The sequence below is a fragment of the Scatophagus argus genome, chromosome 7 (assembly GCF_020382885.2).
Source record: "Scatophagus argus isolate fScaArg1 chromosome 7, fScaArg1.pri, whole genome shotgun sequence".
NCBI lineage: Eukaryota > Metazoa > Chordata > Actinopteri > Scatophagidae > Scatophagus > Scatophagus argus.
In genome coordinates this window covers 22188353-22201782 of record NC_058499.1, presented here as the reverse complement: position 1 = coordinate 22201782, position 13430 = coordinate 22188353, and the positions used below count along the sequence as shown (strand labels likewise).

The 13430-nt window shown below is 39.4% G+C and overlaps 1 protein-coding gene across 3 annotated transcripts in view; it reads left to right on the top strand.

Moving 5' to 3' along the window:
• The window catches only part of kiaa1549la (KIAA1549-like a), a 99859-nt gene that overhangs the window by 70781 nt on the left and 15648 nt on the right, over nt 1–13430 (top strand). For all 3 annotated transcript variants that reach the window (XM_046393019.1, XM_046393021.1, XM_046393020.1), the window contains 2 exons: nt 317–510; nt 6873–7018. In XM_046393019.1, the coding sequence (XP_046248975.1) occupies nt 317–510; nt 6873–7018 (340 nt within the window). The remainder of the gene's footprint in view (nt 1–316; nt 511–6872; nt 7019–13430) is intronic.

The window sequence follows — 13430 nt, the reverse complement described above, 5'->3', positions numbered from 1 at the left end:
TGAAAAACTGTATTGTTGTATCATGTGTTGCCTTTTGCTGTCTTTGCATGTGCTTTATGTCCTGGAACCTGCTGCTTGTTTTAATGCATCAAGTTGCATCAATCCAACAGGCAACTGAAAACAAAGCACATTTTGAGCGCAGCTGAGATGTCCTTTCTCAGTTATTCTGTGTGAATTAGGAATGCAAACACTGAAGCATCTTCATAGCCATTCAATTCGAACACCTTTTGAATGGACTGATCTACAAACGGCAATATGTTTGACCTTCGCATTGAGTTTTCTGAACCCTTCTCTGTGTTATCTTTTCCCCTGCCAGCCTGTTCAGGGCTTTGACTACGCTAAGAAGCACATGGGTCGAACAGGTGATGAGGCCATCTCGGTTACCAAAGAGACACTGGTGCTGGGGCTGCCTGTACGAGACGCTCCCCTGTCCCTCTCACTGGATAAGAAGGTCCACCAGGATGGGACCGCTAACAAGAGGCCCCCATCTGCTGACATACACAAAGGAGGGTAAGACAGTGACTGACTTTGTGCAAGTTTGCTTGAATATGTTCCAATTTGTTTGGTATTGTTCAGTATAGTAATTTGGTACAGAGACTGGGGCAAACAGAAAAGATCATGTCCATCACACCACTGACACCATAATGTATAATTCATAACAAATGCAGATGTTTTGACAATGTCTGCTCTTCAGATCAGCCCCGTAAGTCTGCTAAGGTACAGAGTAGAATTAACAAGCTGATCAGGCATACTGTACTCAGCTGAAAGCTTTGTGAAGGGGAACCACAAAGTTTTCAAGCAGCTGTTTCAGTCAGTGAACAAGCCAGCAACAAAATCCTGAGCTTTTTAGGAGGACCAGACTGTTTGCTTGCGCATCGCAGTCTTAAGCCAGAGAGAAGCCAACAGTAAGCAGTGCACACTCTGACGGATTGACATGATCTGAAGATAAACCCAGTGCTAACGAAGAGTTGTTTGGAGACAATCAGAGGAGATTTTAACAGTGCTGACACCAATACATGAGACTGGTGCTATGTACTGTTGCAAGAGCCAAAGAGAAGGTGCCACAAGGAGCATTTTGGCATGAAGTAACAATTTTGTTAAGCTTAACACCTACCTGAGCCATGGTCTGTTAACATCCTAGTGGGTTGAAAAAATTTTCATGGAGCAAAAAGATGTTAATTATAGCAGCATATATGATGTCATGAAACAGAAGTAACAGGACATTCACAGCCTCTACAATTTGCCTGCAATCCCCCAAGACTGACCAGAATCATCATTTTGACAACCCCTAATTCAAATGATCCCCACCTCATGAGAGATCTGTTGGAACTGAAGGAGCTGTAGACGTATGATCTCATGTGAAAGCAGGCTGGTATAAGCCTACCATTGGTTTACTTTGTCGGTTGCCGTTCTCCTCCCTTTTCACTATCCGTGTGTTACCATGTTGCCCCGTGGCTATGTGAAATGGCAACAGCTACGACCACTGAGCTAGCAACCTTCATGCTGAAAAAGTTTTGTTCTAATAAAAGTTCTTTTGCTAAGGTTTAGCCGTTTCAGTCAGGGCTCACCTTTAACACCATTAACAAGGCGTTCCATGTAGCTTCAGATTGTGTCTTACAGTCATCAAATACACTCTATTCACTTTCAGGATCAAAGTAATCCGGCTAATCCAGATTGTTACCTGTACAATGTGAACAAGGAACTAATAGTAGAAAAACAGCAGATTTTCCATGACTCAGATTTCCTGACTTGCACATGTTCAGGCATTCAGAGTTATCCTCATTACCTTTTTCACTTTAGTTATTTTTCCATTATAATTTTAAACCAGGGCATCATACACAAGAATCAGAGAATTAAGAATAATCACTTTATTGGCAGTATATATATTTTTACATACACACACTGCACTTGTCTTCTGCATTTGACCCATCCTTAGTTGAACACACACATGCAACACCCAGCAAATTACATGCAATGAATCACACTGGAGCAGTGGGCTGCCACTATCAAGCACCCAGGGAGCAAATTTGGGGTTAAGTGCCTTGCTCAAGGGCACATCAGCCGGCTAATGGAAGGGGGGGGGGGGCATTTTTCGCATTAATCACTCCACAACACCCAAATTTTTCCTGCCCATCCAGTGGGGGAATCAAACCAATGACACTCCGATCACAAGCCGCTTCACCAGCCTCTAGTCCACAGCTGCCCCCATGTACCTAGCAGTTAAGAAAAGAACACTTGCAGCATAAATCCAATAACAGATCCACTATGCACCAGCATGACATAGCTGTGTCAAGATTGTTTTAGCTGATCATTCAGGAGACAACCCAGATTAACCTTTTTAAGTACACTGATTCGGTGGGGACTGGGGCAAACAGACTGTGGTTAGATAACATTTTTGGATGAAGGATTTTCTCATCATTTCAAGTAAGGAAAAAAACTATCCTCTCATTAGCGAGAATTAACCAGCACCAGATTTTTACACCCTGCACACTAATGAATGTCAAGCCTCTGCTCTAGCCCACACATTTTTAAATATGCCAGTGACATGGAATTAGATGGTCTCATGCTGCCAAATTCTGCATCCCTAACTAACTTTTGGGGAAAAAAACACTTACAAATCCATTAGAGAGCATGCAGATAATTATATAGAAGATGAAAATAATTTGTTTTAGATTTCGTAGGAAACAAGTCTGATGTCCCTCAGATGTGGTGCTTAATAAACTGGAGCAAAGAATGTTTTTGCGGTTTCAAAGTTTATTGAACCATATTAGAGTTGCTTTGGAGGTCTGTGTTAGAAAGTGTACCCTCCTTTTTCATAGTGTGAGTTTTGGGAAGCAGACAGACAAATTTCAGCACAGTGATCAATTATCAGCAACAAACCTCTGTTCTGATTTTAAAAATAAGCAAATCAAATCCTTGTAAAGATCTAATCATTCCGCAAGCAGATGTCTTTCATTCTTACAAGAAACTATTAAACGGGTTTACTGGATCCTTTACTGTTTGTCTGGGATAATAAAGGATTACAATGATGGATGATGGATTTTGCAAAATTTAGGGTGCCTGTGACTCCTACTAATCTTCATATTTTATTTGTTTCTATTTTAGTATTTAATTCAGTGTTTCCATATATTTTATCTGTCCTTTTGTCTTTTTTTCTGTTTTTCATTCGTAAGCTATGAATATGATTTGTAAACATCTGTTGGCATCACACAGTCTTAAATGTTTTTGCCAAAATGTGCAAAACAGTCTTATTCCCAAAACTGCGCTAGGATTATGAGTTCTAATCTGTTCTGTGCATGATTATAGAAAACATTTAGAACAAAATGATGAAACAAATTCTTTAAACTTTTCTATCTACAGACATTTCTCTACTACAGACTACACCCACACACCCACCCACACTCAGTGGTGACATCTTTCCTGAAGAAAGCCACAAATGAGATGCATCATGCCTCCTCTCACAGAAATGCTAATTCAGAAACTCACACACAAGACAGTGGCAAACACTACACGCACTAAACGAAAATGAATGTAGGTGGGATTAGTTGTGCTCTGCTTCTTGAGGATGATAAACACATGTATATTTATAACTCTGGCTATAGCCATGCCTGAGGGAGCCATTCAGTGTAACAATGATGACAGTGTAAAACTGTGGAGGAGCTGGCATAATGTGATAATCAGCTTGACCAACCTGTACATGTTCACACGTATATCTTATGGACAGCCATTTTTCAAACAAGGTATTAAAGGTTATTCTACCACCTGGGTGTACACTAATTAGACTATGAGGCACTATTTCATCCGCTAACCATTGCTGTATGGAATGCAAAACAGAGCTGAACAAAGAACAAGACAGCTGAAGTCAGAAGGAAAATGGAAGATAAGTCAGTAATGATAGATGACTTGGACAAGAAAACAAAACTAAAGATGTGTCTAAAATCTCTCCCTCATTCTCTCATTAAAGTCACTCTCTACAGTATAAATATGCTAGGTACTCAGTGGGTTATGTAATAGTGAGAGGAAAGAGTCTACAAAGACACACGCAGACAGGAGTTGTTCGACTTCCCCTCTATAAAATGACCTTTGCATTGTTTGGTTTTTAGCAAAAATTTGTTTAGCAGAAACATCTTTCCCCAGGGTTCCACTGTGGAAGATGTACCTAAATTTCACGCTTAGAATTCAAGCAATGAAATAAAACAGAAGCTAAACTATAGTACATGACTGAGAAAACAGGAAGTGATTTCAGACACAGACTCACACCTGGGAGAGTAAAAAGTTTAAAGCAGCCACACAGCCCACATGAGCAGCATGGCTCAGGTGTGGCTACAACAGCTCATCTTGAGATTCAGCACGTCGCCTGTTTTTCCACCGACACATGTTGAATGGTGCTAAGAGCGATTTAAAAAAACTCAGTTGTGATGAGAAAGCACTAACATCAGCACTGGGAAATCTTGAGCTACACAACTTGTTCAGCGTTGCTGTGTATCACCATCATAGCCTGTAATATTACATGACATCTGCCATCTTGGCTCTGCTGGTCTTGGTTGGGTCTTTTTCAGTGTAATTTGGAGATCCTGGAGAATGTCTCCAGTACTCCTCTAATCCAAGTGAGAACTTAAACTTTCACACATGGTAATGCACACAGGCGTTCCCTTGGAGGCTGGTGTCAGCGAGAGCAACCAACAAAAACTGGCCATGCTGAAATATTGACAGGCAGGGCAACAGCACCACCAGTTACTCTGGTCGCACATTTTTCTTAAAACAAGTTACATCGTCTCTGAAAAGAGTGAGATAATTGTAGTCAATACAAATCAACTTATTCTGAAGACTGTTATTGTTTTGGCAAATCAGTGATGTGATCTGTTCTTTCGGCTTCAAGATGCGAGATGTTTGCTGAAAACCAACAAGTTAAACTGTTATTATAAACAGCAGCAATGATTTTAGCTCTGGCTTGTTTGCTTGTCTGAGGAAAGAGAAAGGTACAGAGTGAATGCTAACCATGGGGGAAAATGGAAGGGTGGTTTACAGGGAGAGCCTTTATTCTGCTCACTGCATCCTCCAGAGGGCTACAATGTTTGAGGCACAAAGAAAAAACCGAGGCAGGGAGTTGAACATTACTTTCCAGCAGTGTGATTATTGATTCTGTTGCTCTTCTCTCTGGCCTTCCCACACAGATTTGCATGGAACACACACTGTATTTCTCCCTTCGTCCCTCCGGCTCTTTGCTTGATACCTCGACTTTTATTGTGACTTGGCCAGCCATTGACCAGGCTGCACTGTGTGTTTGTGTGAATGTGTGTGTATGTGTTCACACAGACGGGGTGTTAGCCTTGCCTGTGGCTCTATAATGTCCAGTCTTGCTGATCTGTGCATCTCGCACCACCTGTAGACGGGCCTGTCACGTTGTGTAGCTGCTGTGGCTTACATGCCTTGAGGCTGTGTGTGTGTGTGTGTGTTTGCCTCGTACATGGTTTACGTGCCTGGTGTGTGTGAGGCAAGAACAAAGACAGCAAGTGCTGTACATATTTGTCTTCATGTTGTTGCATCAGTTTATTGACTTTTCTAGAGTGTGTGTGTGTGTGTGTGTGTGTGTGTGTGTGTGTGTGTGTGTGTGTCCAAGTGACATACATGTATCCTGGCCAGTTTCCATCAAGGCCTTTGGCAGTTGAACAACGTGCCCAACAAATTCAGGATTGTTGCTGCTGTACTTGTTGTTTTTATGTGCGCTGTTTTTCCCAACATTTTCTTGCTTTAGTGTAATATTTTTTATGGGATTCATTCAGTAAATAAAAATGTAAATGTGGCATTGCAAACACTGCAACCCAAAATTCTTATCATTCCTAAACAATAATGTAAGGGCTACAGTGTACAGTTGAATACCATAGTACAGTTCTTGTATAGTTTGCCTCGTTAGCAGGTAATGTTAAAATTAACGAATCAGAAATCATTGTTTATGCTCCTTTGTGTGGTCTGACAACTAGGGGCGGGACCAGAAGGGTTGTCAGGGGTGGCGCAAGCCTGATCGGCCCTCCCGGTTCCCCCCTACTGGAGTCAGAAGGTTGCAGGTAGTTGGCTCATTAGTATCAGACCTATCAGTACATTCCCAGGACTCCTGGACCAGAACTTCTGCGTCAAATCACTGGTTATATGTTTTGGGAAAGTCAGTCAAGCAACTACATAGCAGTGCCCACAAAGAGACACAAATCAACCATTAAGAGATAGAAAAAGATTACAAAAAGACAAAACCAACCACGAAGCCACAAGAAAGCTCCAGCATTTACTCACAATAAATGCCAATAACTTTAACTTGTTTGTCAGAGAATTATCAGCCACCAGTGATGTTCATAAACAACTGATGAACAAAACTTCCTGTTTATTTACAGTGAGTACTTCTGCCCAAATACTAATAACATTGATAGCAGTCTGAGGTCTTGAGGTCACTTAATCCCAGAGCTCCTGGCAGGATGTGACAGCAGAACCATATTTTTGAGTATTTGTCCAAATATATCACATTGTTTTGCATTTCACATTGTAGTTCTTAATAATCTCTTAATTTTGGGTTGCAGTTATTGTTGTGTCTTTGGGGATCTGTCATTTTGTCCCATCTTTATTAGCAGACAAAATTAACCCCTTCATTTTTAGCCACATGTCTATTGTATTTTTTTTTTTTATTAAATTTATTATGTCTTCAGGAGTTTTAAATCCTCCATTAATGTTATCATAAATTTTTAGTTTGTATTTAAAGTTGATAGACTGTGAGCTGGCAGCATTAACTGTGAGGTGATGCCTTCTTTGTATACACACTGAGACTCACAAGCTCTCCTTTTATTTCTTTACACACTTGCCTCTCTCTGTTGCCATGGATACTACAGGCGGTTGCCAAGCGAGGAAGACGGCTCGATGTCGAGTAATGGCTCCGGGAAGCTGAACACTAGCAAGAGCTCCTCCGCCCGAAGGACGACGACCGGCAGCAGCAGCAAGAACGGCAAGGAAGAGCTGCACAAGAGGAGCACCAACGGTGAGGAGGAGGAACTATGGAGGGCGGGTTAATACATGGAGACAAGTTAGGGAGAAAAGAAAAAGGATCAAGTGAAGAACAAACTCTTACACAGATACACACACTGATGGATGTTTGTTCCTTGCACAAAGTCCACTAGAAATAAGTATCGATGACCAAAAAAATGAAACACACGTACACTAGCCTGTATGTGTTGACCCAGCACTCACACCCACACATTCTGATACTATGGTATTTTACCCAGAGGACCATTAATATGAGCTAATGATGTGTACATGAACACAAAGAGTGAACTCATTTATACAAACATTGACTCAGTCTGCTGTTGCATCATGGAACTGTGAGTGATGACACATAAACTCATATCACACACTCTCACATGTCTGCTCATTCCTCACACATTCTCATACACACAAACCAAAGGAGACATTTCAGATGTTGGTACTTCAGTATTTCAGGTGCTTTCGTTTTGTTGGCTTACCTCATTTCAGCATGCAAAGCTGGAAATTCTGTTCGGAGATAAAAGCCAGCGTTTGGCAGGGCATGTACCTTAAGTTACTTTTGAGTAGAATCAGAGAGGAAAATCCAAGAACATGGGTGAAAAGAGTTGTGACAGCGTACTGTCACATCAGGTGTTATTGAAATCCATACAACTCACAGCACCTGGTTTGCACATTAAAACTAGAGAGATCCTCACCCTGGGAGAAAAGACACTGATACACTGTCAACCTGTTGTTAAAAACAAATTGTCAGTGTAATTAAAGTGGTATAGCAGAGCCTTTTTTCCTCCATCTTTTTTATTGTGGGTATATTAGAAATTATCTCTTCTACTTATACTTTACTGACATGTATTGATATGAGCAAAATTTGAGTTTCCAGGTTGTGTGTTTTAACTGGTCTTTATCCTCCTTTAGACACTTTAGATGCTTTGTCCTTTACACCCATTTATTCAAAGACAGAATGTCTCTAAGCGAATAGTAGAAGGTTATGAGAAAGCATTAGTAAATTCTTTATTTATTACTACTGAAGTCATTAGTTATATATGTATGTTATGTTATGTCCACAATTTTGCCAGGACTACACCAAGAAATGTGATAAATATGTCATTTAAGCTAAAAATCAATTTATTTCCTACAGAGCAGAGAATAACAAATCAGAATTCAAATCTATTGTCTGGTTTGATTTATTCAATAATCCAATAGGTCTGGCATCATGCTTACTGACGCTTTTGTCCTCCAGTTAGACCAATAGACCAGTCATTCAGTGGTACGTTTGAGTATAAGAATGTCATCTTCCTGCTTAGATAGCTCGCTAACTTGCAACATCCATGACAAGCAGAAAAAATGACCACAATAAATGGAATCAATAAGTGGAATCAAACATCCATCCAACTAGCCATCATCTGTCACCACTTTGCAGGGTTGGAGGAGCTGGAGCCTGTTCCAACTGACACTGGGTGGGAAGTAGGGTGCACCCTGGACAGGTCAAATAACTATGCATCCTTGTTTTTAGATGGAATACATTCAGAATTTACTCTTGTTGGGGAGCTTTACTTGCACTTAACATAACACATAACAGGTCAACTTGACTAAAGTTATCTTCACTCCACATGCCTCTCTCTGTATATCTGTACAGTAACACAGGGCACTTAATGAGGCTAATTTTCATACAAGCTAATTTCTGAAACAGGTTTTAACTGACATTACAATAGTACAGAAGTGACTTTGGCATTCCTAATAATGGATGCATCCAATGCATTGCTTCAAAACTCATCAAATCTTTCTAATATTGGTTTTCTTGAAAGATCAGAGAGGTTCCTAAAGTCCAGTATCTAGTAAATACACTTAATAAGCACATTCAAGGTTTCCTTTTGAGACACATATTTATAGGATATACATACTTTTACCCCTAACACCTGTTATTAGTGGAGGCACTAAATGTACATCTTTGATATGACTTGCTCAACAGATTGCCTGGCAGATCTTTTTTCAGCTGAGAAGACTCACAATCGGTTGTGTAAACATTTCTCTAATCACTGATAATGCTGCAACATTGTTTCTGTTCAGCGACAATCTCAGACGCTGTGATTTTCAATCTCTTTGCATCAGCAAACCAACGTTCACAGTAATTTGTGTGATTTATAGTGTTTATGCAAGCGAATAAATGAATTCCCAGAGGAGAGGAGGGAAGGATGAGTAATTGTTTCATTTTGTCACTACTGTACACAGAGATACAGAGATGGATAGAAGTGCTGTTTTGAGGAAAAAAAGAAAGATAAAGTAGACAGATAAAGTAGTTTAGAGCAGACTGAAGCTCTGTTCAAGAAAATGAAAAATTAATAAATGCGTAAATCTTCTGAACTAGATGCATAGTTGTGTTAGAAGGCAGGACTGTATACAAAATCTCATGAGGAAAAGTAATATATATATATATATAATAAAATATATATAATATTATGTATATAATAACAGGAACAAAAGAAGAAAAATTCACAACAATCTCTATAATACAGTAGGAGAACATTGCACGAGTGTGCTACTTGCAGATATTCAAAGTCTTTTCTGACATTTCCAGCTTTCTCAAAAACTGTCATATGTTTTGAAGGTAAGACTGGAGTGGTCACACTGTTATTGCCTGGTTAAAAGAACAGTGCAGCATTTTGAGAAATATGCTGATTCACTTTCCTGATTCAGAGGACTGATACCACTCTTATGTCTAAGCCAGAAGCTGGCTGGCTTCACTTTGCTTGGACTAGAAACAACTATCCTGTATCTCCTTAAGTTAGAGGCAGTCTGAGCTGTAAGAAGAGATTATCTAAACTGCCAGGATTATTGGACTCAAGAGGGACATATAACTGAGTGTCATCTGTATAACAATGTTTAGACACAATGATTTGAACATGTATATTGAAAATAAAAGAGGTCCAAGAATGGACCCCTGAGGAACACCACAGTTAAATGGTTCAACAGAAGAGCAGGCACTATGCAAAACAACAGAAAAGGTTCTGTTAGTGATCTAAAAGAAGTAGGATTAAGTAGGATTATCACTTTTATCAGCAGTTAAATGTAGATCATCAGAGACCTTCATTGGGGTTGTTTTTGGTGCTGTGTCACTGACTGCGTGTCACAAAGTGCGAAAAATATTGTTATTCATAAAAGAGATTAAATGGGTTGAGATAATTTTTTACAGCACCTTGGATGAAAATGTGTGTGTGTGTGTGTGTTTAAAAAAACAATTTGGAAAGATGCCACGGCGCTTTTATTATTCTGTAAAATTAAAGAAGCATTAGTGGAGAATACCTCTTTTAACAACTTAGCTGGGATGGCTTTCAAAAATTCTGGCTGATGATTTCATCTGTGAAATTAATTTACCAAATTCTGGGATGTTAATGGACTGAAACTGGGTAGCAAGATTGTTGTTGAAGGTGGATAGATGTTATTCATCTGGAGAAATCTGTGATTGAATTCGCTCAGTCTCTTCAATTAAAATCTGAAGCAAATTTCTTGCCATAGTCAGGTACAAAGAGAGTGCTGGTTGGACCATTAAGAACAGAACTGATTGTCTTGAACAAGGCTAGTGTACCTCAGAAGTCCATAGACTTCTAATTAAACACCTAATACAGTAACAGGAAAAGAAATGAAAACAACATAAAATGTCAAATGATCAATAGAAGTTGGACTGTAGTTATGCCATACTTTTTATTTATATTTTAAATTACACCAGCATCTGTTGTTTATGGAGAGCTTGGAGTAAACAGCTCACTTGTCACCAATAGTAGCAGGCATCATGTTCTCTAACACCAGAATGGGAATAGGTTAAAATTAATTCTGTGCTCTGTGTGTGTGTGTTTTACTTGCCTTGTGGGGACAAAAATCTGTTTACACAGTTACACTTGGGGACTCATCTTGCTTATGGGGACAAAATTCATATCCTCTTGATGTAAATGATTAAATTTTAGGGTAAAGACTTGATTTAAGGTTAGGTAGAGGTTGGGTTTAGTTTTACAAGAGTAATAATTTTTTGTTTATCCACAGTCGTGGTTACTGGTGCACTGGCACAGGGGTCCTGGCCTGGCCATCTCCACATTCATCCATTGTGTCTACTTTGGTTGGTTACTGCTAGGTTAGGCAAGTTATGGTTATGGTTATGCTTAAAATAAAGGAAGGAAATTAATGAAGGAGGTAAGGAAATTAATGTAAGTCTATGTAATGTCCCCATAAGGCATGAAAACGATACTGAGTGTGTGTGTGTGTGTGTGTGTGTGTGTGTGAGAGACATAAAGGATATTACCTATTTCAGCTAGCTTCTTTGATACATTGTGAGTGTCTTTAATCATTGCTGTGCTTTCAATCTATCAGATCAGCTTAATGAGGTTTCAGCATTTCTTTATATTAACAGCTCTTTGACTTAGGTAAAAGTGGCTGTTATACTGTGAGGGGAAAAAACATTTAATGTTTTCAGTTAGTATGATTAGTATGTATGGTTGATCTCATTGTGTATTTGAGAACAGCACTGCTCTAATGGATTACTCACCCTCTTTAGGCTGAACTACTGAGAACCAGTCAGTTCAGTTTGGAAATTCCAGGTTACAGTGGAATCAAACTGTGTTACAATATTTATTTTTCATTACTGATCCCACCCTGGTGAAGGTGAGAGAAAGGATGACATACTAGTCCAAAGGTCCTGGCATAGATCAATCAATCAATCAAACAGATAAATCAATCTTCATCTTAAAATCAATCCTTGGCGTTTTATTGTATAGCTAAATGTTAATGACACTGGTCTTTAAATGCATTATTTTTATGATCAATGTTTTTCTGAAAATAAAAGAATGACTTCCACAAGAGGATTAGTGGATTGTGAACTCCATCTTATACTTGTAACACAGCAGACAGAGTGATAAACAGTCAAAGCAAAGTATTTATCAACAAGCAGCAGACAGTATTTATCTCTTCATGAACAAAAATCACTCGTAAAAAATTAAACTTAGTGGCTGCGAAATTAACTTATTTTATTACAATAATTCAAACTTGTATTTTGTAGTAATAGAGTTACATGATCAGTATACTTCATTTCAACACCACTCAGCCATTTCAGGAAAACACTTAACATGTTTGATTAAGATGACAAGTCAACATTCAGCATCTGTTGTGACAGTGGGAGAAGTGAATTTACGGCAGCCAGCAATGCTCAGAGTGCGCATTATTTACATGCAGTGTCGTGGTTTCCAATCTGGTTCACAGCCTCTGCTGCTCGTGACGCCACCTGTCCTGACCTTCACTGACATACTCTGATAGGCGGTTCACACACAGAAACAAATAAAGCAGGCTGAGCTCCAGCCAGGATGAATGGTAACAGTGTTGGTGTGGAGCTGAGTTAATGACAGACTGTTGTAACCCTACAACGAAGCAGTCTGCCATATGATGTCAGTCAGGCAGTGAGTCAGGGTGAACCCGGTACAACACAACACTGTCCATCTGCTGCTCCCCGCAACATGCACACATAAATACAGAGAGTCCCGTATACCGTGAGAGGATGACAGCTGATGTTTCCTCATCGAGGCAAACCACGTAAAACTGCACAGTGTGGTTTTTTTTTGAGAGAGTATTGCTCCAATCTGATTTTGTAGAGTTGTCATGACAACAAGAAAATCTTACATTAGAAAAAGATTAGACAAATTCCATTATTTTGAAGTGTGTTACAGCAGAGCAAGGCCAATGTAAGCATAGAAACAAGATACAAAACCTGGAAGTAAGTTGAAAAGCAGGCTTTCAGAGCTCACGAATCACGAAAACACACACACACACTTTTTGCTGCTACTTTGTCCGAGCTACAATGCTTTACTCAGTACTTTACCAAAACATTTTTTGAAGCTTAATATTTCTCAGTTCAGTATAAGGCTACAGTCAGCCCTGCTTAGCATAAAGACTTGATACAAAGGTAGCCAGCTAGCCTGGCTCTGCACATAACCTCGTGTAAAACCATTTGGTTTTTGTAGGGAATAAAAACGTCAGTGCACTTTACAGATGCTTGGTGTAATTTTATCACCTTTGGACAGAGCTGTCTGTTTCTTCTTGTTTCCAGTCTTCATGCTAAGCTAAGCTAATCCTTTGTTGACTCTAGCTTCATATTATCATACAGACATAAGAATAGCAGCAATAATCTCAAAGTTCCCTGCACTTCCCTCCTGTAGAATGACAATGAAGGAGCAGTGCACAAGGACACAAAATTAGCAAGCTTAAAACACAAACACAGATGCATTTCAACATTGTGTAACTCATTCTAGGGCTAAAAAGCTTTCTGGACACAAACTAAATAATTTTACATCATTTTACAGTAACAGCAATGATTGACTAAATTTGCAAGCTTTGTCCCTCGGTTGCACTCAGAGGACTGAATAATACTGCTCTGG